This window comes from Acomys minous (genome assembly GCF_964271855.1).
Source record: "Acomys minous genome assembly, chromosome: 1".
NCBI lineage: Eukaryota > Metazoa > Chordata > Mammalia > Rodentia > Muridae > Acomys > Acomys minous.
The window spans coordinates 111,238,163-111,263,995 of NC_140483.1; the positions used below are offsets into that span (position 1 = coordinate 111,238,163).

General features: G+C 39.6%; 1 protein-coding gene across 5 annotated transcripts in view; it reads right to left on the reverse strand.

The window, feature by feature from the left end:
- Positions 1-25,833, reverse strand: part of ST18 (ST18 C2H2C-type zinc finger transcription factor) — a 329,266-nt gene that overhangs the window by 15,934 nt on the left and 287,499 nt on the right. For all 5 annotated transcript variants that reach the window (XM_084784732.1, XM_084784735.1, XM_084784733.1 and 2 more), the window contains 8 exons: positions 22,910-23,100; positions 20,482-20,693; positions 13,627-13,872; positions 8,058-8,173; positions 3,644-3,706; positions 2,906-2,974; positions 963-1,025; positions 775-855 (listed from right to left, as the gene is read on the reverse strand). In XM_084784732.1, the coding sequence (XP_084640858.1) occupies positions 775-855; positions 963-1,025; positions 2,906-2,974; positions 3,644-3,706; positions 8,058-8,173; positions 13,627-13,872; positions 20,482-20,693; positions 22,910-23,100 (1,041 nt within the window). The remainder of the gene's footprint in view (positions 1-774; positions 856-962; positions 1,026-2,905; positions 2,975-3,643; positions 3,707-8,057; positions 8,174-13,626; positions 13,873-20,481; positions 20,694-22,909; positions 23,101-25,833) is intronic.

The window sequence follows — 25,833 nt, forward strand, 5'->3', positions numbered from 1 at the left end:
TGGTGACAAAAACTCTAATGCACACTCAAACAACAAAACTGCATTGTGCTAGCAATAACAGTTGGAAGGGTATAAGCTGGCAAGTTTTCATGTTCGTTGCAAACTTTTTGGGTTGAAAATACTATCCCATTTTTCAGGCAGGGAAAAGAGGTTTGCATAAGAGCTTAGCTGATTTGCCACCCAGTCATCAAGAAATGGAGCCAAGTTCATACCCATTCTTTTTCATTTCCTTTTCTTAAAATTGAAAATGGATTTTAAGCATAATGTATTTTGATTGATTATAGTTTCTTCTACCCAGCTCCTCCTAAATCTTCCTCACTACCGCACCCACACAAATCCACACCACTTCTTTCTCTTTCTTATTAAGATACAAACAGACATGTGAAATTAATAATATAATAGAAATAGATAAAACTATAAATGAATCAGAATTGGGAAAAAACCGAAACAAACAAATGAGCCAAAAAGAAGCTCAAGATATATATATATAGACACAGAGAGAAATACCATAAAAATATAAATTCCACAATGTTGCTTTCCTTTAAAACAGATGGGCAAATGATTTCATTTCTGCATTGTCAGAGAAGTGTAGACATGCAGTGATGAATGAGAAAATATTCCTGAACTTCTGAATAACATGACTCTTTATCCAGAAATCCTGACTCTTAATGATTTCTCTCCTCCAGCGCTCAGTGGATATGCAGTGGCATCCCAACGCTCAACCAGTTAGAAAACAAGATATAGCTGCTCCAGTTCTTCATAAATCACACTTACTTAAGCTCAGAGTCTTCTTTTTCTTCCTTGGTTGGGGTGATTTTGATGCCACCTTTCCTTGCACGAGGGCAGCCAGACAAGCTAAAATGAGTAAGCAAGAACAGTACAAGACACTGTGATTATGTGACTGTGGTCGGGTATTGTTGTCAAGTCACTTGTTCCCATTTGAGAGATGGGTTTGGTCTTACCTTCTGTGGGAAGCATAGTTTCCTGTCACGTGCCCAGAACCATCACAGCCTGGGGTTGGACACCTAAAAAACACAGGGATACAGTGGGCTGCCCGGTTAGGGAAGAGATGACATCATGACAAAGGTAAGTTAAGGCGAGTAAGCTAGACTTTCTTGGTTTGAGCAACTGGCTTTCAGTTATGAACCCATGTGAAAAACAAAAACTTAACATATAAAACTGGTGTATAATGTTTTGGTTGGCAATATATTGTTATTTATTAAACATTCATTTTTGAGAAAAGGCATCACTATGCAGCCCTTGCTCGCCTGGAACTGTATGTAGATCAAGCTAGCCTTGTACTCACAGATATTTGCCTGTCTCTGCTTCCTGAGTTCTGGGATTAAAGGCATGTGCTACCATGACAGACACATTTTCTTAAATTTTATCACAATGAACACTCACAGGATGCTTTCATATCACAGAATGCCATTCTTGAACCACAAAGTAGGGAGTAATATATTTTTTCAAATAAAATAATTGCAAACATCTAGTTAATCAGAGAAAAAGGCATTGAGACTTTAATCAATTAAACATAGAATCATATTCTATGTTGTTAGACATGCTTGCTTCTTAACCTTTTCTATTAATCTTAAAATCATTTTTAATTATGTATTCATATGTGTCTTTGTTTGAGTTTGTGCAAGTGAGTTCAGATATGCTGCAGAAGCCAGAAAAGGGTGTTGGAACTGGAGTTTCATGTGGTTATGAGCTGCCTGCATGAGTCTTAGGAACTGCAAGAGCAGTATGAACTCCTAATTATTAAGTCATCTCTCTATCCCTTTGTTAACATTTTATTTTAGTGAAATAGTGCTTTAGTAGTGTATATAGTTTCTTATGATATATGACATATATGTATATATCTTATTATATGTTTATATTATGTTAAATAGTATCTTTTTTTGGAGGGGGAGCTTTTCCTTGAGTATATAAACAAAAAAATTAGTGAAATATATTATTTATTGTATGGGTAAAACACACAAGTTACTTATTTTGTGGCTGCACAAAACATTTAATCACTGACACTGCAAGAGGCCTTCTCAATCTGCATGATTCCAGCATCTTTATGACTTTTTTGTAACATAGAACTTAGAGAAAGCATGTGAAGTGATATCTACAACTGAGATGTGGCAATGGAACAGTTTAAGACTAAGGATGATATGATGTTGCATCTTAAATTTCAGTTCATTAATTACTAACCGCCAAAGCCTTATATATCAATCTATAAAAATGGTGACCAATATTCAAGTCTGTACCTTGACATAATAAATTGTACTTTAACATTTTAAAAATGAGAATTTTTTTTCATATTTCCAAATTCTCATTGTTTCTGATATAAAAACTTCCGACTTTTATGTTGCTCATTATGAAGACTATAACATGTATTATGTGAAGTTATTGACTATTTAATACAAATATATTTATATAAAATATCAAGTGACAGAAAAATACATAACTAAATGTTAATATATATGTAACCCAGAATCCTCGTTAAAAAAGTAGAAATGAGCCAGAATGATGTGTAACAAAAGTGAAAGGCAGTTGGGAGATTTTAAATTCTCATGATTTCTTAAAATTGATGGAGAATGTTTTACTAATCCTTCACTAGTCTGGTTTAGTAAATAAATTCTGAAAGTAAGAGCCAAAGGATGTGCTTTTATGCCATTTGTTACAATAAGTATAAAACATTGAGGCCCATCCTTGCTTCCTCCAGCCCCCAGCATGTCAGTCTACACAAAGTGTAGGGGCTCAGCTTCAGCCCTTCCCATGCTTTCACCAGCGTCTTCTTGCTATTAGTCAGTGAGTTGTAAATTTATTTTCTCTTGGCAAGGCAGTAAGGACACTGAACAAGGAGGGCTCTGCCAGGGTGAAGGAGAGCACAGAGGTCATGTTTCCCGGCACTTACTTAAGCTCTTGCGAGTTGGCAGCCATGAGGGACTTAAGAGTCTTGTCTGCCAGAGGACATCCAGAGACACTAGAGGGAAGAGGAAGAAAGAGGTACAGCACCGACGCAGACAAACCTGACACAGTGTATCCCGAGGTTGTGATACACATTAAGTCATGGGTGACTGGGGATTGGAAAGATTTAACTGGGACCAACCCTGTTTTTACTATTAATGACCATGGCCTCAAGGGAATTCCAGTGACTTGTTGTACACTAGACTTGCTATTTCTTAAAAGAAGGGCTTTAATGTAATGAGAACTCAAGTGATGGGCAATGACCAACAGTCCACTCTCACTGCAGCACGAATCACAGTGGTTCCAGGCCTGGGGAAAGGAAATGCTCTCAGCAGGAAAACAACAGAGAGGGCCTCTCACTGTCCAGCCTCACCAACACCTGTATTTGTTTGTTCAGGACCAGAGATGCCACTTCCACTAATGAGAGCCCACTGTGCTTTCTTTGTTTAGTGCTAGGTGAGACAAGAGCCTCACATGAGCCCTGAGTTGCTCTGTAAAAAGGACCAGGATATTCTGTTGAACAAGATTCTACATGCCGTATCTTAAATCTCTGAAGAATTAAATAATCTCCACACCCAACTAACCCATTCATTATTTTCTAAGCTAGACAGCTGGTTGCTAGACTAGCTGAGATGCAACAGACCAAGACGGTGAAAATCTGAACATATCCAAGGGCACTTGGTACCTTCGGTGAGATGCATAGTTGCCTGTGACATGGCCGCTTCCATCACATCCTGGTGTTGGGCAGCTGTGTCGGCAGAAAACACATCGTGAATGTCAAGTGCATTTCCCAGCTTGTTGTTCTTCCAGACAGATTACAAAGCACTTTCTCCCTTCAACACTATACTGTGTAGGACGTGCAGAAGCTAGAGCACTAAGCACTTAGAGGTGAAAAAGAATCTACAGGGACAAAAAGAATAAGCACAGGATGTCCAGCCACTTCCTTAGTTTTTTCTCTTTTCAAAAGAGGTTTGTCCATATCTCCAATTCAAACAGTGTAGGAAGTGATGATACCATAATGTCCTGAGTTTTGTGTGTCAACAATGAGCACAGTTCTGTTCTCTGAAAAGACAAGCTTATGTTTTTCAACATAGAAATATGAGGACAGAAGTTATGGTACCAGCTACATAATAGATTATATAAAGGAGTTTCTGTAGGTATTTAAGAGCAAGACTACCTAGTAATTCCAACATTTTTAAAACTACAGAGAAGAAAGCCTTTGACTAAAGTGTAATTGATATTTTATTGTTTACAGTAACTGAAAGTTATTGATGATAGAGAAATAGGCAGGATAAACTCTTGAGCAGTTTCACTCAAAGCTGTAAGCTAGGCCAAAGACAGATGCCAGATCATCTGCCAAAGGTGGCCCACTGCATCCGTGCCTCTTTACACTTTTCAGAAGCTTCTGTTTCAGTTAGAATTTTTCTTATGTATATTTTAAGATATCATTGGAAGTTTGCTATCCTTAAGAGGTACCTTTCCAATTAGAGCTAATGCTTGGTTTTGCAAACACTTAGGGTCTTGGATACTCCTGATAGCATTCATTTGCAGTGCACAGATGGACCCCAGATGGAAGTGCTATCTGTGGTCCTGGTAAGGATCTGAGGGAAAGGCAGCTCTGTTATTCAGGCATTTGGGTTTTCCTGGCTATCCTGGAGTAAAGTCCTCTCTGTCCATGTAGGTTACATTTGGAATGCGGCTTTTCGAAGAAATGTTTGTGATTAACACGATGATAGTACCTTCCTCTAAGTAGTTTACAATTGTTTAAGGTAAAGAAACTGAACATTAAGGAGCTCAAGGGGATGTTTGCTTCTTAGGGACTGATCTAAATTGGGGCCACTTAATCCTTCCCCATCCCTGTTTCTGGATGGGATATCAGAAAGTATAGACAATAAAATATATGTTAATAAAATTGAAATAAAAGTAATGGTGATTATATTCAGGCTGAGTTATCTCTCTGGTAAATATTTACCCATTGAGTACAGAAAAAAAATCTCTGAACATTGTGTGACTGGAGAGTAAAGGGCTTTCAAGTGGTTGGGAATTCTCATGCCCAAATAGAATTCCAAAAGCACTATGTTGATTTTATTTCTCCTCTATTTTTGACTATTCCTCCTTAAGAAGAAAAAGAGGCAAAGAAGTTATACTGATTTTAAACCAGTTACCTGTAAGTTACCGATAGAATATAGTATAAATGTAAGTTTGATTAGATGAAAATTTAAAACTTTGTGGTATGAAAGATGAAAAGAATAAAGAATTAGTGACAATTTTACTCCTGATAGGAGGACGATATTCTTAGTTGAGTTCTTGATAGGTTTCAGATGTCAGATGCAAATTCAAATCTATAGGGAAAAATATTATGTAACATTACATAATATCAGTTGGGTGATATATTCTTGGGAGATGAGCAGATAAATACAGTCATCATGGCATGGTTTTCTCTCAAAACCAAAAACTGAAATATAATGAAGATAGGACAGAAATCAGCACACTATCACAGAAGCAGATAAACCAGAGACTGCCACACAAATGTTGAGTGTGGTACTTGGGAGGTCTCTTAATTCCCAGGCACGGTTCAAAATCTTGGGAGCCATTTTTTGTATATTGACCTCTATTCTCAGGCATGGTACCCATTACAAAATAATACCACTTAATTTGTTCTGGCCCAGCATAGTCAATCATCATTCATACAACATTTAATTTGTAATAACTTTTGGCAATTTCTAAAATCCCACCTTCAAATGGTAGAATTTTGTCATTTTGGAAAGAATTGAAAAAAGTAACATGAAAAATAAGTTTTAAAAAGCCTACAAGGAAGCTTGAATAGCAGATCCAAGTGAGAATGTGTTTGGGTCCCAGAAATGGCCTCCTGGAAAGAAAACGTCCTGAGAAATTTGATTTCTGATGTGTCTGGTACTCTTCATCATGTTGTGTAGTCCACCGAGACCCAGGTGAAGCCTGAACTCAGCAGCTCACTGCTTATGTTTGTCTATGGAATCTGTAAAGAATGCCAGTGTCTAAGCATCCTTAAACGCTACTTGCATGTCAGATAGCAAACTGGTCCTCTACTCAGAATGATCTACTGATGTCTATTTTATACAAGGCCCATACTTACTACTGCCCAGCATTGAAATGTGCACTCTATCCTAGGTTATTGTGCATGTAGCTTGCATATCTAAGAAGTACACTATATATTATGAACAAAATCAGGAAAGAAGAGTGTTTATGCCTCCTGGGACTCATTCTCAGGGAGTGACAGGCAATAGAGAGCGGAGAGGAAGCAATTGTACGCACTTGTAAGTTGGTGATACTGGTACACAGTGCTGAAGAAAGGATCCTGAAAGCAAGGTAGGAGTGTCTGACCTAGGGGTGAGGAACTGCAGTGGGTGGACAACCTCTATGGAAAATGACAGTGGAGGGAAGGGCTAAGGCACAAAAGGGTATCCTCCTTTTACAGGCCATGGGGAGAGGTAAGAGCAGTTGCAAGGCCCTGAGACAGATGTGCCCCTGATGCACACGGGAAAAAAGAGATGAAGTAGCCTAATGGGTAGGGCCTCGAAGAGGGGATGCTCTGCCACTCTGAGCTGGTGGATATGTCACAGAAGTTAAAGCCAGGGTGGCAGCTCCCGTCCATGTAGGAAGAGGAGAACAGAAGTCTCAGACCTTAGCTGCAGGAATGGTGTCGAGTCTATGAAGCAATCCCTGTGTGGAAAGGGAAGTCCTCAGGTGAGGGGGTCCCAGGAGCCAAGTGTGACTGGTGGGTGATGGCCCATGGAGGAGGGTATGGTCATGGTACCTGCTGTCTGTCAGAACTCACCTCCGGAGTAGAGGTTGTGGAGAGCTTTTAAAGGCCAGTGGAACTGTAAGAATCGAAAAGATTCAGGAGGAAAATGGAGTGCTGCACTACTAACAACCTCCCTCGGGAGCTTAGCTCTAAGAAGAAGAGGCTACGAGAGAGTCTACTTTGAAGTGGTTCCATGGTTTTTGTATTTATGTTGTTTTGTTTTTAATAGAACGAATGTATTTATGTAGAAGATTACAGAAGGGAAGATGTGATGCCCAAGTAGAAAGGTTACTTTTTCCCAGAAACTCTAATTGGAAGTCCATATATTTGTGAAGCATTCCACATTTTCCTGATGGGAAATTATTTCCACAATGTCATTCACTCCCTCACTCCCTCACTCACTCCTTCCCTCCCTCAATCCCTCACTCCCTCGCATTGCTAAGTAGTAATTCTTGCCTCCAAGTCTGTATGTATTCTATTTTGTTTTTATTGACACAAGTAAGTGCAATATTTATGGGGCAGCTATGATGTCTCCCAATGGCCATGTCATTTGATGAAGGCCATGTAACCAGAATATGTTAATATTGAGAGGAGGTAAACCTCAAGGAGGGTGGCGTAGTGAGAGGTCACTGGAGGTATGCCCCAAAGAGCGTGCTGGGATCCCTCTTGTTCCCAGACACAATGAGGCAAGCATGTCCTCCACCATATGCTCCTGTCGTGAAGTTCTCCTTCAACACAGTCCTAGGGCAACAGAACAAAGTGGCCATGGATTGAAACCTCCGAATCTACGAGCCATAATAAATCTTTTTTCCCTTATAAATTGATGATCTCTGGTACTTTGAAGCAGTGACAAAAGCTGCGTAACACAAGGGTACAATGTGATGGTTTGATCCACTTTTTTTTGTATCAATAGTTGAATGATGGTAATTGTTCATTAACTTCTTCTGAGTCAAAAAACCCAAAGAGGAATGGAAACCATTCTTTCCCAAGTCATACTTTTTAGGGTGTTATAATGTTAGCCGACTTCCTGAAGTCAGGATTACGTATCATGGATTAATATATCTTTAGCTGAGAATCAATGAGTGTGCCTCCGTATGTTGTTTTTAAACAACAGACGGCCCCACCTCTCTTGTATGCACACATTTGGAAGCTCCCTTGTGCAGTGCGGAGGGCTAGGTATATGCTAACTAGTTGAGTTGTCCTAAACTAGTAGTTATAAATTTCACTATATAAACCAGGACACTGTCACTCACAATTGTAAAGTTATGTCTCCTAATCACAGAATCTTTTAGGGCAGATGCTGAGCACTACTTACGTAATCAGTTCTTTCTTGAGATCTCTTGTATGGAGCTTGGGCTTTGGGCTTGGAATAGAGGCCTCTCCGGCAAACTTTTTTTCCTCTAAATTTTCTAGGGAGTTCACAGGGTCTTTCTGGAAAACAAACAACAGAAAAAAAAAGTGAGTGGGAGAGAAAGAGGCAGAAAAGACATTTGAAATTACAGGTTTGTGTTTGGCTTGAAGACTTGGCTAGAGTACTACAAGCGATTTATATGAAGAATAACAAGATAATGAATGAAAGCACATTCCCTGATTGTTACAGACCTTTCTCCAAAGAGTGAAGGATTATAACTGAGAAGGAACATCTTTTAAACTTTCACATCTTTGTGAATATAAACTATATAGTTTTTAGTATACTATATAAGTATGTTTCAAGTTTTCTATTAAATAAACATGTCCTAATGAGCCCAGAAATCATTTTTCCATGTCGAGCTGTCACAGCAGCAGTAAAACAAAAGGGACATTGTACTATAGTAAGGGCACTGGTAGAAACTACCTCACTGAGACGTGATTTTACACCCAATTAACAGACTCCAGTGTGCTACAAGAGCATCCTTCATATTCTTTGTGCTAAGTATTCTGTGTTCTTTTACTGATTAAAAAATAGCATATACCAACATGCCCTGGAAGGGAAATGCACACCTGTGCAAGCTGCAGGGAATGGCTGTTCCAATTCTGACCTCTGCTGCCCGCCCCGAGTAATCTGCAGCAAGGTAAGCTAGGGAAGCTGTGAAGCTTCCTTTTAACGTTTTAGACTCATCAAGATTGGAAAGATGCTTTCTTCAAGATTTTTCAACTACAAATAGGCAAAACTCTATGAATGTAACATTTATATAATTCCTGATTGTTTTGCAGTTCTTCTTGCTGTATATATTTTATTGTGAGTGTATGTAATAATATAAATGTATATGTAAAAATAATCAATTAAAAATGGGCAAAAAATAAATAATAAATAAATGAAAGCTCTAAAAAATAAAGTTTTATTACAAAAATGCTGAAGCGAAAGGATTCGTGGCTGTAGAGCTTCACGTCTCCCTATGCTACCTCTCACTTAAATGTGGATTTGGTTTAGGAGCCATTTCATTCTAGGTTAGAAATGTCTTTGCTTTTTAAAAATCAATGCAAGTTCAACACTGCCTCAGTGTAGAAGAGCTTGTTTTCCTTCTTAGATCCATATTTTTTTACAAAACAACATGAAGGAAAACAATCACTCTCTTGTTTTTTTTTTTTAATTTTTTAATTTTTTTATGCTAGCGTTGAGAACAAAGTCTTTCCCTGAAAGCATGTCCATTTACAGCATGAGAGGGTTAAATCTGTGTATTATGGAATGTGGGATTATGGAAGGGTTTAAAGGAAATTATCAATATGAAAGTTCAAACATATGGCAAAAATGCATATAAAAAGATGCTGGTTAGATATTTAATTTGGTAAGGTAATGTGTTGTAAAGAGTTTTTATAAGATGGTTTCATTGGTGAAGACCTTTTAAATATTTCATAACTTTAAAAACCATAGGTTCTTGTGCTTTCAATTGTTTGTAAATTAGTTTTATTTTCTGCTTTGGCTTTGGCTTTGCCTTCTACTCTGCAAAGTTGCAAAGAAAATATGTACATGTGGCCATAGCTAAAAGAATTCTCAGAATCAGTTTTGTTACAAAAACATATAATACTGGATAAATTTTCAAGTAGCAGCCAGTGTAGAATTCAACATTATTTTTGAGACTATTATAAAACACTTAAAAAGTATAGTTTTGAAAATAGTAATTTTATTCTGTGCAAGATGTGCAAGAAAGGCATGTATGTGTGTATTTAGAGAGTGCACGTGTGCAACCAGATTCTTCAATGTACAGATGGAAGGTTATATTGATTTCAGTAAGGACCAGAACATAATGGTAACATGAATAACAGATAATAGCATCTGGCACTTTAAAAATTTTAAGCCCTGAAATCTTTGGAGAACTGACAGTTGAACGAAGCTGACAGCCCTAGTTATTTCTCAGTACTTTCCTTTTGAGATATTTTGAATTTTTTCCAGATTCAGGGTATTTTTTTAGAGGGCATCTGGACAGGCTATTTCGCTGAGAGAGATAGACAATATTTTCTGAAAATTACCACAAAAATTAAGCAACTGTTGTGCATATGAACTAGATAACAATGAATTAGAAGTAATCACTCAGTTTCTGGTGCTGTGAGTGCTGTGAGATAGGGGCAAATGGGAAGAGATACTTTTAGGTCTTCAGACATTCATGAAAAACTGCTGAGGTGTATGTAGCGTCCCTAAGCAGGCATACCGAAGAGAACCTGCTCCTTAGTCACATCCTGGCGGTTTGCTAGGGCATCAGACTTTGGTCACCATCCTTGCAGCTCCTGAGGTAATGACAGCTTCCCACACCTTGCCAAAATTATCTCCTCTTCTTTTTCCATTTCCTTTCCCCCACATCTTCTTTTACCTTTTGAAATCTTTCTTAATATCCCCTAGAAATCTGTTGTGATGTTCTTTTTCCTTTCTTCCTTCCTCCTCCTCACCCTCCTCACCCTCCTCCTCCTCTTCTTCTTCTTCCTTCTTGTTCTTGTTCTTCTCCTCCTCCTCCTTCTTCTATTTGCTTACTTTGCCTTTTGTCTTTGGTAATTCCAAGCTAATCACTTAATTTCTGTGATTCAAGGACCAACAACTATCCCTTCTTCTGTATCAGTTCTCTTCTCTGGAAATGTTAGTAAATTTGTTCCACAGAGCTGTTGGGATAATATGAGATGGTATAGAAGGAGTCCTTGTTTTGTTTGTTTTTTCTTATTGTGCGTGATGTTCCTTTGAGGTCTTCTAAACAAGGGTTCTGAATACAAATGACTAAATCCAAGTTATCTATCAAGCCTCATACTTGTTATCTTCAAGATTCAGAGCAGTATGTGAAAAGCACTCTCTGTTCACAGACCACCTTGGTACAGATGAGGGAACAAAGAACAAAGGTAAGAAACTGTACCAAGGACTCTCAATGATTGAAGGTCACTTTTGCATGAGACTCTACTAACTATGAACAGCTACAAAAGAAGCACTTAGCTCACCCAGGAAAGCACTGGGAGTTTACAAACATGTAGTGGACTCTGTCAGTGGTGCTGAATTGTGACATAGCTTCTAAATTTTGTATCAGAATACTCAGGTTGAAAACTGGAGGGGTAAGACTATCCTGTCGGATAGAAGTAAGCCATTCTGAAAACTCAATGAAAGAACCCCTTCTTCTCCCTCCTGCCGTGTGTGTGTGTGTGTGTGTGTGTGTGTGTGTGTGTGTGTGTGTGTGTGTGTGTGTGTGTATACATGTGCACAAAGAAATGAAACACTGTAACAAATATATGTTGAAGTAGGGAAAAACCCAGAACATTTGGATTCATACAACTACCAGAATGAACCCAAATGTTTCATTTTTAAATTTTGTATAAAAAATGTAAAGTAGAAGTAGAATGTTGTTAGGAGACTCATTTTCTAACAACTGGGCTCTAAGATTCTAAGAAGGCAATGGGAGAAGTGGCAGTGTCTTTTTATACCCTATCTGAGAAGACAACCAACTCGGGGGCTCATTTGCTGCACTACTACTCAGGATCACACCCTCCTGGCTGACCCTGGGCAGCAAGATGGTAGGCAGGATTCTGGTACATAAACTGACCAGGGTTCAGTCAATCCGGACATGATGTTTAACTGTCAGAACATCTTTCATATAAGAATGATATGCAGTTATAGCTACTCTGCAAAGCACTATTTCCCTTAAAATAGAATGACTTCTATTTAGCCTACATCCGCTCCCAGCATCCTGCGTGCTGCTACCTCAGCTCTACTAGTAAGGTGGGAGTGGGCTGTAACTTTGGTTCGTCTGTGTCCTCAGGATGGCAGTGGGAGAAGTTTGTAGTCATTACTGCAGACCAATACATTTCCTGTGACACTAAAAGCATTTGGGGGTGTGAAGCATATCAGACTTTTTTGAGTTAGAGATATTTAACTGGTGAAGTCTTTGTAAAGATCTGAAAACCTCCAGCCAGTAGGGTACAGTGGTGTGAGTCTAATGGAACTGAATGCTGCTGCTGCTGCTGCTGCTGCTGCTGCATGAGTCCACTCACTCCCCAGGTGGTGGTGCAGACTGGCAGGGATGGGGTTGACACAGGAGTCCTTGGCCAGGCTTTCTTCCAGATGGATGTCTTGGACCAGCACAGTGGGTCCCCACTTGTGTTGCTCTTGCTTGTTTATTAAGAAAGGGTCTCACTATGTAGACTAAGCTGGACTGGAACTCCTAGTCTTCCTACCTTAGCTTCTTGAGTACTAGAGTTACAGAATTACAGGTATGTGGCCCATGCCTGGCTCTTTTCCACAGCATTTAATGTGAATCCCCTGCTACACTATGAACAGGCCTGAGGTGAGGCCTTTTTCACAAGTATGTCTCCTGGACCTTACTGCTTGGAAGGGCTAGAGGAAACGTGTTAGAAGAAAGGAAAAAGCAACAGAGAACCTGCAAACCTATGGTCACTAACGTAGATGTTGATTCCCACTCTAGAGATAGTAATAAAAAGTCAAGTCCTCCCGCTGCCCCCCCTGCTCCCCCCTCCCTGCTTAACAAGTCTGGGAAACTCAAATAGCTGAATGAGATCCTAAGTATTTCTGCAGCAAATAGATATCTCAGCCCTTTAAACACACCACCTGGAAAAAACATCAACAACATTTCTAATTAATATCCCAATAGGATCTCCCACATTCATCACCAGGGTTCCCTTTGTAATTATGTAGGGCCTAAGCATCTGCTCAGGCCAAGTCAATGGCGCACTCTACAGAAATGAGGAGGGCTGGATGCTTCCTACCCTTGCACAACCTAGGCCCCTTTCAAAATAAGCAGGTAGACATGCATGTCTCCTGGACTTTGGTACTGCTTCCATCCAGATGACCAGTATACCTGACCTTTCAGTTACTCACATAACTCTCCATGGACATGCCCACACAGGGCCTCCAAGAAACCAAAGGCATGGCGTTGACACGATTTCAAGATCCTTATTGTCCCTGGCTGGCTTTCACCCTGAAACTCTGGCTCAAACTGTGTTAATGAGTTGGCCTTCTACTGTTGAGTAATGCATTGCCCTGCACAGGCTGGACATCTGCCACCACTGTGTGGACAGCATGCACTACAATATGTTAATCTAGGCAGATGACCTGAAAGGTTGAGTTCATTCATCAATTTCATCTGAAATTTAAAAGCATTACTTTATCATGATCTAAAACAAGGCATAAGGGCTGAGGAGATGGCTCTTGCTGTTCTTCCAGAGGACCCAGGTTCAGTTTGCAGCGCTTACATGGTGGCTCACAATTATCTATCTGTTCCATGGGATCTGGCCCCTACTTCCAATGTTCATAGGCTCAGGCATGCATGTGGTACACATGAATAAATGCAGGCAATTCATTCATACACATAAAAACAAAATGGAAAATCTAAAAGAAGGCATGACACTTTTTGTGGAGACTGGAACGTGAAGGAAAATTCAGGGGAGAAATCTAGTTGACAGACACATTGATACAATACCTCTTTATCCTCCTCTGTCTTCCCATGGGTTTTGCTGTAGTTGATGGGCACATTCCAGCCTTCTTGGTCACAGAGAGCCTGATAGAAGGCAGCATTGACCAGAAGGCTGCTTGCTTTGAATGGGGAAGAAGACGGGGTTGTAACTGTTGTGTGAGAGGAAGCTGGGGGTATAGACTTGTCCAGGATTCGATTTTTTTTCATGCTTAAGTCCAATGTGCCATTTTCATCCACTTCTATCTCAGCTCCCTGAGAGAGAACAGAAACAGAAACAGAAAACATCTCAGCAGTTTGCAGTTAGAGCCTCGCCATGTGGGGCTTTTAAGGGATAATTTAAAATGTAAGCTTTTATGGAAGTATGTCTGCTTTTAAATCCAGCTTTCTGATTTGCATTGGGTAACATTCAATTCTTAGCCAGACTTTAAAGAACAGTCCCATTAGTGTGCTTCATATTTCTGGGTTTAAACAAAGTAAGCTTAATATAAATAAGATGCATTGGCTAAAACAGTTTTACGTACTCGCACATTGTTAAAGTTATCTTCAAAAATCTTTTCTACCCAATAGGAAGATCATTACAAACTAATCATTTCCAACATCAATATTTGTATTTAGCAAAAGTGATGCATAGCTTCCCGACACCCTGAATCACAATATGAATCTAGCATTATTAATATGCATATGTGAGCAGCTAACGAGAATTTTCTGGAATATTGTAGGAGTGAAAACGCAACATGCACCCTAGACCATCTGAAGTGGAGATGCTTTGTTAAACTGTGGTGGGTGGGAAGGGAGAAGTGCTCTGTGCAAACCGACTTCACCCTGGGGACTTGGGTTTCAGTTCTATAAGGAGGATTTGGAATGAAGGTGTTTGGTTTTTACTGCTTCATGTGAGACTTAATAGTGATGAGGCTCTCCAAGCCCACCCACTTTAGGGTGCCTTTGGCCAAGCTACTCATTGTTTCTGAGGAGTAGCCTCTCACTACATTTGGGGGTAGACACTATGGAATTCTGTGGCCTGGTTCTTCTTCAAAATTTGTACTGTAGGCAGCTTTTGTCAACATTACCAGAACCTCACCAAAGATGAAAAAACATGCCTGTCAACTTTGCAAATGGATCAAATAACCTTGTTGTTATTTCTACATTATACACCAATTTATAGCTAACTTCTTGACAAGATTTTGACTTTACCATTTTAGTTGACAAAGGAGAAGTCTTTTTGATTATGCTAGCAAGATCCTTAAATTCCACAGTCACCAGACACTACCCAGGGCATTTTATACTGCCCTTCTCGTGCCCCTCTTCTAAGGTCACCATGATACCTTGGCTACTCAGGCGGGGACTGCTGCTTGCGCTTGATTGAAAAATAAAAATCCCTCTTCTTTTTGTTTGTTTTACCTGCAAAGTTCCCATCTAGTCTTTCAGCCCATCAGCATTTACGGGAGGTAAATACACTTCTAACATGGCAGACTAAGATGCTTTGGCCGTATCTTTCTGTCCCTTTTTAGCAAATAGTTTAATCTCCTGTGATAGTTTTAAGCCCTGAATTTGACATTACAGCTTATCCGGGATAATAACATAGTAACCACAGCATCTTATGCCATCTGTATAATATCAAATACATTTTTATACCAGCATTAATAAACCTCAGTTACAAAAAAAAAACCCCTCAAGATATTAACCATTTCAGTGCCACCAGACCAATTCTTCTATGAGCTCACAATACATTCTGCCAGTTGGGCATCAAAGCAATTTTTTGTTTTGTAGCTGATGTGTAACTATAGCAATGAAACAGAGCAATAGTAATCAAGTTTAATGGCCAACGTAAAGTAAAATGCTAAATATTGTAGTTGCTGACATTTTTCATAAAAAATTAAAAAAAAACTTGGGTTAAGGCTGCACAACCAACATTCACATAAAATTCCAGACCTCTGTGACAGATGGCTTAGGAAAAAGAAGCCATGTGACTGGGCTGCAGAGTTTTATAGTGCAAAACCCATAAATAGTGCAGATTCAAGCTCTGAAAAATACCAACTATTCCAAGAATAAAGTCTCTCATATCCATATATACGTGTATTTTAGTTTTGATAGAAATATTCCAAATACTATTTAAAATTTAGAAATTCTAGGAGCAATTATAATTATTTGTCTTGCATAATTGGGGTTGATTAGAAAAATCTGACTCCTAATGTTTGAAAGAGGTATCCCAGCCGCTGCTCAAGGCACTTGACTTGGGGAAAGGGGATGCTGTGTGCGGGGGACAGGAGTACAGATGGGTTTTAAGTAACTGTGCAGATGCATCCAACAATGACACTGTAGCAGGAAAGGCCTTTTTACCCACGATGGGGTTCACACATTAACAGCATGGGTTGTATTCAGAGTAATACCACAAGGCATCGTTTTTTTTCTGTTTTGATCTCCAAATGTCAGCACAGAAATCTGGGTGGTAGGAGAGGCTTGTGGAGAGGCAGGGCCAGAGGTGCAGCTGAGGTGGCAGTTTTCTCTTACTCCTAACACTTAGATTTCTGAAGTGCTTTTTGGGATCCTTATTTTAAGTATTTATATTTTCAGCTTCTTGTGACTGGCTGTGTACCTTTTAGCTTAGGAGGAACAACACAAGGCATCTATTGATGCTGCCTTTGAGCTACTGATCTTACTACTATGGGCCTCTTCATAAGACCATAATTCTACAGTGCAGAGAAGAGAGAAACTAAAAAACAGATTGTTCTGGCTTTCAAGGCCATTCTTTATGGATAATGACTTGTAATGCAAGGTAACAAGTTTGTTATCAATGATGCTCAAGCTGAAAGTTTACAGACCTAGTGACTGTACTCTTCATCTCTTCTAGAAGATAAATAGTAACCTAGGTGTCCAATAGTGGGGACAGGATTAATGTAACCATGGCACTTCTGTTAACTGGAACACTATCTGGTCAGTGAGGCAATCAACAGTTACAAAGTCCTACTCCGTCAGGGTGACAAATACATGGAACCTGTTTACAACTCAGAATTACTCAGTGCAGAGAAGTGACTAACCCAAGGTGTGAAATTCAAATTTAGGAATACCTCCCCAATTTCTAAGCCTTGTTTAAGCAAAAACAGGCATTCTGAACTTGAAATCATAGCCTATAAAGTTCCTGGTGTTTTGACAGTGCATGAGCCACAAAGCAGTTTAGAAAAGAATTAAGGACTGTGTAAATTCAAATTCAACTTTCTTTTCCAGCAACTATAGCTGTGCCACTCAGAGAAAAGTATTCAACATTTCCCCACCATTTCTTCTTCCACTGCAAAATGGGAAATTACTATCCATGGCATAGTCTTTAGGAGGATTTAAAGAGATCCACGTGGTCAGAGAGTTTATGAACAGTACCTAGCACATAGTAGGTATTCTATAAATCACAGCACCCAAAGAGACATAGCCCTAGGCTACTCTTCAAAGGGCTAAAGAATCAATCTTCTATATATTGACTTACTTTGAGACAGGATCTTGCTCCATATTCCAGGATGGCCTCAAGCTCATGACACTCTGTCTCAGTCTCTCTGGTGCTGAGGTTACAGGCTGAACCACCATGCCCAGCTAGGAGCCAGTTAGTACACATCTAATTATAGTACATGTATGTAGTCAGTTCCTCACGGTCCCTACCTTGAGATCCCCATCATTGGTCCCTCACAGTGTGTGGTACAATGTGTTCAGATGTTAAAATCTGCTTTGGGTTCTAACTACCCAGGGTCCGTTGGGGCCTTCCTGTGAGCAAGCAGAACTAATGGCATGTTGTTTCTAGGCCTTGTTCAAGCAAAAACAGACTTTGAACTTTAAACACTTCAAGTAAGTGTCAATTTTTGTTTTACTTTAAGGCACATTGTGCATATGTCATTTTGTCTAAACAGGTGGGGAAAATACCAAAACAAATAACAGAATGCTTGGCAGGCGGTAGTGATGAGGATAAAGATAGACTTGAAGCATGTTCCACCTCTATGGATTAGAATGGGAGGAGGGAAAGTGGGCTGCATCTGCCGCAGGCTGGCACAGCTCTCGCGGGGCAGTGACAGAAAGAGCCCGGCATTCCCAGGATGCTCACTCTTTGTCAACCTACACTCATGGCTCTACCCCTACCTGGAGTCACAGTGGCTGTGCAAAAGGACCTTAAGAGGTGTGATGCTGTCACTATACGTGTTGCAAAATTCATATTTATGTCAAATTAAAAGGGAGGTTCTGTTTCTTAGAACCAACAAAAGTACGGAAATCAAAGGCAAACTAGTATTTCAGATAAAATTACCTTTTAGTCTTTATGATGTTCACTAAGAACTGTACATAAAAATTATTCTTTCCTTCCTTAATTCCTTAAACTGCATATAAGAGATCTGGTGGTACAAGCACGTTATTCAGAGACAAGATGGTATTTTAACACAAATAGTTCTTTATAAAATCCAAAATGTAGTGGACTGTGGTTTTGAAAAGTGACAAGTCATGCTAGACACGGCTGTTCTCTGCATAGAAATGTACCTTTGTTTGTAGAGAACACTGGTGACCCCTGTGAAAGGGTTTTTGGATTCACAAAGGGGTGGAGACCCACAGCTTGAGAAGCATTGGTCTATCCAGGGTGCTTGGACCGCACTTGACAAGGTGGCTCATATACCGACACAACTATGGAGTAAGAAAACCTGCTTTGCTGCATTTGCTTCCAAATATGATGCTTAGGAGAGTTCACGAGCATAAACTTTCAGAAATAAAGGCATAACAACCTGTGATAAAGGGAAAAACTCAAATCTGTTGGAGGAAGAATTCGGCTGACATGCAGTGCTTGTGGAAAGATGGCATCCAATTCCATGTTTACTGACAACAACAAAGCCCTCACATCCAGCATGATTTGCTTAGATGCACGTCTGAAGGGTTAATTAATTTGGCATTTTTTCCCTAAGAGAGTTGTTTTGGTAAATTTGTGAGACTCTGTTCTCTTTTGAGAACACAAACTCTGACGAAGACAGAGTTATGCATGTTGGAACAGGTGTGTGGCAATGTGAAGAGCCAGCTATGCAGGTCAGCAGTGCTGGTCACAGTGAGGGTGGGGGAGCCATATTTGTCCCATGCTAGCAACTACTGTGTGGGGGTACCTGCCATAGAAAAATGGTTCCTAAGACCTCTGGCCCAACTGGCTCCCTTTAGAAGCTCATCTGAGCCCTCTCTCTCTCCCTGTCCTTATCCTGGAGTTAGTGTTGAGCGGAAGGAGCTGTGTTGAAGGGAACACTATCTTGCGAAAGCCAGGTCTGCTGCAGAGCCTCACTGACAGAAGTGGACAAACAGACATTAAAAAAGGACTATTTGTTTTTTTTTTTAATGTAGAGATTGAGCAGATGTTTTTCTGATCAGAAATGTGTTTTTTAAGAGAACAGACTGACAAGAAAACACCACTCAACTGTTAGTCATCTCTGTGATACCTGCTTGACCTCAGCAATTTAGTGGAACCTGGAGGATCAAGGGTGAAAGGAGCCATGTGGGGAGCAGGAGAACACGCACATGGGCAAACGGACAGTATTCATCTTAGCACTGTCTTGCTGCTTCAACCTGAATACCCATGGTGGCAGACCCCATTTTCTACAAGACAGCAATTTAGGCAAGTGGAAGATGCTAGAAAGAAAGACACTGGAGTATTTCTAGAATCACCAAGTACTTCTATAACATTTTAAAAAGGAAAATCAAAATAGATCTAAAAATATCAATTTAAAAATAAAGTTTTGTTTCAAAATCCCTGAAATTCCTTTCCTGTTTCAGTAATTTGTGACTGACATTATATACTCATACAGTTTTCTCTGTATTTTCACAGATATTTTTTCTTTGTTTAAGAACCTCATTTGTTTAAAGATTGTTTTTGAGTGGATTTTGGCAACCACCTCTTCCTGGGGTTTACTTGGCTCGGCTTTTTCCAGAAGCTAATTCTGATTCTTCTGTCAAATGCTTGGTGGCACTGTGTTACCTGCTCTCCTGAAGGCCTGGCACAGCACAGGCAAGCAGCTGACCACACAAGGATGGGGCTGCCCTTAAAGGGAAACGTCTCAGCTTGCATTGCACAGGTTTCAGGGTCTGAGACTGACTCGAGAAATCTTCCATTTTAAGCAGGGGTGTCTGGACACTCTATATGGGCAGGTTTCTAGACTTGTCATCTAGGTAGGTGTTAAATTCTTTAAGTGAGCCTTCTGTGTAAATAGGAGCTTCTGGCTTCCAGTGTGAGAAACACTAAGGCCTTCCAGCCTCTTCTGTGGCCCACTGGGCTTCAAGTACGATGTGCTCTTGTTGTGAACAAGACACACAGAGACTTTATGTGCATTCATTAAGTTGTCATGAGTATGAATATGTATTTCTCACAGTTGGAAAGGAGAGGCTATGGGAAACATGATTAATCTCACGGGAAACATTGTGTTCACAAAGGTCCCACAATTTGATTGAGGAGTGAATACTTAAGTCCTTGAGGCTCCTCACTCACTGTGTCTGTAGTTGCTGTTGGTCTTTTGAGAACACTACAACTTAGAAATCTTCATGTTAGGAGGCGCTGCCATGTGCAGCACAGCTTCGCAGTCACTTTCAAAAATGTTCGACCAGCCACTGTTTCCAAGTACCTCTGATCTGCAGACAGTGAACTGCTTCCACAGTACAGACGCATTTTTAACAGTAACTCTCTTTCCTGATGAAACTCACCTCAGTCACTGCCACCAAGATAAGCACATTTCTTTCCCGAACCCACTGAGAGTTCAGTCCCTACTTCGGTAGGGAGCAGGGGCAGTGAGTGAATGTGGTGAGGCACATGAAAGGCACTCGACTCTCAGGCTCCCTCGCTGGCCTGTCTTCCAGGCTCTTGGCCTGGCTTACCTTGGCATGCAGGCTGTGTGGTTTGTTGGAGAGGATGTCGGTGGCTTCCCTGCAGCGGGTGGAAAGGTTCAGGATAGCAGCAGCTGCTGCTATGTGGGTGTCTTCACTGCACTGACCATGGCCGTAAGAGCTGGCACGGACTGTGCTCTGTGTGTGGGCGCCAGCACTAGGCAGCTCATTAGGAAATTTCACTGGATTTGAAAAATGCTTTGCTGTTGAAGAGAGATTTGATTAGCAATTGCATGTACATAGTGGCTTCAGTCATGAGAGTTTTTTTTTTAAGACAGAACTTCTTACATTAAAATACTCAAAGAATAAATTAAAACAGAACTATTGTCTCTTAGCATATGCAGACAGGTTTCAGCAAGGTTCACAAAGCAGATGATGTCAACCTTGAAGGATGTCCATTCTCTTAATAGTTCTTTTATTTTCACTACAGGTGACAGAAAGTCTCAATACATGGGAGGTGCATTGGCAACACATGTGTAAAAATGGAGATTAAAAAACAAAACAGAACAAAAGATGAGCAAAGCCCATCACACACTGCAAACAGCTCAGCATGGGTATGTGAGCAAGCTGAACACGCTGAAGCTCATGGTGGAGCCAGGCACCTTTCAGGGGCTGCTCACATTGCTTAAACACACGTTGCACTTTTATTACTCAGAATGCACGGTTAGTGTGTACTCAATTGGGACAGAGTCCTCAGCGATTGATCAGAGGACACAGAAGGCCTGGTCTCAACGTGAAGCGAAGGGCCATTTAGTTACCTAGGCTGACTTTTTGTGTTTTGTTGTGGGTATCATGGCTTTGCTGGGGAACATAATTATGTGAGTTTCTCTTCATTGTGGGCTGTTTATGAGCACCACTCAAGGTTATGGGAGAAAAACACAAAATGTTTACAAAAAGTAAAGATATAGAAGTATTTAGCTATTAGTTTTGCAATAAATGTTGGTTATTTTAAAGATTTGTTTGTTTTTTATAAAAGAGATTATTGAATCTTATTCCTGTAACTACACGAAAATGAAAATGTTATTAACTCTATTATGGTTTTGACAATCAATAACCAAACAATTTAAGTCTATAGTGCATTTTTAATCCACCTTTATGAAAGTTAAGTATGTATACACATATATACATTGTACATATATCATAAAAATAATTACCTGAACTGAACTGCTAGATAAATACTATGTGTGTACATAATTTTCTGAGTCAAACAAGTTGTCAATGGCTACTCAGGTTTGCAGGGGCCTCTTTTGAACAAGAGGAGACTGATTTCTTTTTAATATACTCATCAATGATGAACAAATTCCTTTCAAGTTTGCTGACCTCTTTAGGGTGGGGGATACAGGGTGAAACCCCAGACTTTGCACATGTAACACATGTAAGCAATTGCTCTGTCTATGAGCTCCATCCCTGTCTCATTGTCAGGTTTTAGGTAGCCTTCTAGGTTCCCGCACATGTGGGTCAACATGACATAATGAAGCAAATACTGCACTCATTCATAAGATGCTCACTCCAGGTGGTGCACGCCTTTAATCCCAGCAGGCGGATTTCTGAATTCAAGGCCAGCCTGGTTGACAGAGTGAGTTCCACAACAGCCTGGGCTACACGGAGAAATCTTATATTGAAAAACAAAAACAAACAAAAAAGATGCTCACTCCATTCAGGTGTAATATCTGAGTGATCATAAAATTTTAAGGCTGTAAGAAGTGTATGGCCCACATAGGACTCCAGGTGGGCACTTGCTTCTTATTGAAGGTCCATTATCCATCATTTTCTCCTTTTGTTTTGAACTCCTACTTTTCATCTACCCATTAGCACACTTAAGAGAAATGTGTAAGAAAGACCATCAAGTCTTACACAGTGCACAGCCACTCAGTTCAGTCTGCTCCATGGATTAATGAGAATACAATTTAACCTATTTTAAAGGTTTCTATATTAATTAAAATTTCAATTTATTAGCAAACATTTTGACAGTTATATTTTGATCCTGGCAAATTCCAGATTCCTGAATTGAGAGTCTTAAAATTTTCAGTTTTCTCTACCTTCAGTCTGGTGGCTTTTGTTGATTTCAGTAATATTTTAAATTGACATATTTCATCTTATTAGATTGCCACAACCACAACATGAATTAAAATAATATAACAGCTGTCAAAGCTTTCAATCTATTAATCACAATTCTAATTATTTCTTTAGCACTCTTATATTTAGATTCAATAATGATACTATCTGTGAAATAACTAATAATTTATAATATTTCTTTGATAAAAAAGACTAGTAATAACAGTTAACTTACTTATTTTACTCTTCTTTCCCAGCTCTAAGAAGCACACAATGAATTTGAGGAAATAACCGCCCCCCCCTCCCCCGCTAAACAAGATGCATTTTGGTGTAATGGGTGTTAGGATTTGAATTTGAAGCTTACATTCAGGAAATGGTGGTGATTTTTGTCCTTGCCCTGTTTGGAGGAGAGGACGTTTACCAAATACTTGTGCATCAAAACTGGCATAATCAAATGGTACTTTCCCACACTTCTCTTGTTTTGATGCAGTAGCTCTTGCAGAAGTGATGGCTTGTGAGCGGAAATTGAATTCAATTTGCTTCACCAAATTCGTCCTGGTAAGAATAAACAAGTAGTTTTAAAAAATAGAAAGAAACTGATGGTCACGATTCAGTTCACAGAGACACTACCCAGCACTTAGAGAAGATGTGCCCACAGGAGAGCAGAGGCTCTGGGAGGCAGTGAGATGGGGATGCTTTTGGCTGAGTCTGGCTATGCTCCTGCTTCATGATCTGTGTTCAAATTTGCCACCAGTAGAAGAGGGACATTCAGTCCTTATGCACTGACAACGTATTGATATTGTGTATTAAATTATCATTATTTCAAGATGTATCTAAATTACAATATTATTATATTCATCACAAGTTTAATATTATTGCATTCCAAATGTGAATGAGAGAGTCCTATAGGTTTTGTGTGTTTGTGTGTGTGTGTGTGTGTGTGTGTGTGTGAAATAAACAGGAACATGGGAGCTATGGAACCAGCTCTGGCCAAAGAAAGTAGAATTCTATTTAGCTGTGGTCTATGTGTCCAAAATCAGAGACACACCATTCAGGATGTTTAGAATAAAAAATATAACAATTTTTAAAATGTTGATGATATATTGTGGACTGGGTAAAACATCTCAAATGGCACATTAAAAATATACAAGGGATTTGGTTTCTTGATGAACACCAAGTATCTCCTTTGTTCTTTCAGCTTTTCCTTCGAGGTCATCTCTGTTCCTTTATGACTCGCTGCACTACAGCTACAATTCCAGGCTGGGACTCAGGCAGGTAACTTATATCTTCATCCCCGTCATCCCCTCCAGTCTCGCTAGACTTACTCTCATTCCTGATGCAGCTGGCAGCCAATCCAAACAGCCCACCTTCATCCTCTAGAGACTACACCGCTCAGTGTGGACCCAGGGTCCTTCCAGTTCTTTTCTAAAATCACTCTCAGACTTTCCTTCGAAATCAACTCCATTCCTTTGTGACTCCTGCCACTCACAGAAGAGCTCTACCAGGGATTCTAGAGGCCCGGCACGTGGCTTGAACATGGAATTCGCAACAGAAACCAAATAATGTAACACACACCCCAAAAAAGATGAGATCAGATATCTACACCAAGATATCTAAACAGTCATAACTCCAGATGCTTAGATCCAAGTACACAACACAAACATGACAACCAAGACAATATGCCTTTTCCAGAAGCCAACAACCATATTGTAATAGGCTCGCCAAAAAGTGATTTAGGTAAAGAATAAGACAAGAGCTTCAAAATAGCAATTATAGATACATTTAAGGACCTTAAAGAGGATATGAATAAATTCCATAATGAAGACTATAAGAAACATTGACAAACAATTGAATGAGGTAGTGAAAATAATTTAAGACATGAAAAATGAAATTTGACAAAGAAACAGAATTACTAAAGAAAACTTAACTAAAATAATAGTGCAAATGGAACACATAGACAATCAAAAACAAAACAAAACAAAAAAAAATCACCACCCTCAGAATTATACCACACCAACAGATTTAAAACATTGAAAAGTGAATTAATTTCAGATTAGGTAGGAAAGACAAGGTAGAAAAAGTGGGTTTCACAGTTAAAAACATTCCATGTTAAAACAAACAAACAGGCATAAACATCCAGAAAATCTTGGAAATGATGGAAAGACCAAACCATATAAAAATGGGTATAGAGGAAAGATAAAAAACCGAAGTCAATGACACAGAAAATAGTTTTTTTTTTTTTTTTAGCAAAATCATTCAAGAAAATATCCCTAATCTAAAGAAAGTTGCCTGTAAAGAAGCATACAAAACATAAAAGAGAGAGAATCAGAAAAATAAACATAATACAACACATAATAATGAAAATACTAAATGTACAGAACAATTAAAGGATATTACAAGCTGCAAGGGAAAAAGACTAAGTAATGTATAAAAGCATACCTATCAGAATATCAGCTGACTTCTCAGTGGAAACTGCAAGCTAGAATGGCCTGGACAAGCTCTGAGAGATCACATATTACAGGATAAACTACTATACTCAGCAAAACTAACAATCACAATAAATTGTGTGTGTGTGTGTGTGTGTGTGTGTGTGTGTGTGTGTGTGTGATGATTAAAACCAACTTTAAGCAATTTATGTCCACCAATCCAGCTGTACAGAAATACTGAAGGAAAACTTCAGTCTGAAGATAAAAGTTAATTACACACAAGAGGACACAAGAACTAAATAAAGCAAGAACAGCTAAATCAAAGAGGAGAAAAAAATCCACACAACAAAGTAATGGTGGTTAATAAACAGTGATCATTCTACTTTGCCATTCTCCCATGCTTCTCTCATCTAGAGTCCCACTAGAATGTCCTCCCCTCTGTCTCAGTTTCCTGGTAAGTGAAGGCTTTCGTGGGACATGCCCCTTGGGCTACTATGCAGATATAAGTGAGCATATACCATTTGAGTCTTTCTGCTTCTGGGTTAACTCACTCATTATGATCATTTCTAGCTCAATCCATTTATCCACAAATTTTGGGAATTCCTTGTTTTTAATAGTTGAATAGGCACCAGCCAAGGACAATACAGGCGGTAAACCTTAAACCCCTACCCAGATCTAGACAATGGACAGAACACTCTCCACAGTAGAGTGGAGAGTGGGATATTACTTTCTCACATACTCTGGTGCCTCACCTTTGACCATGTCCCCTGGAGGGGGAGACCTAGTGGCACTCAGAGGAAGGACAGCAGATTACCAAGAAGAGACTTGATACCCTATGAACATATACAGGGGGAGGGAATCC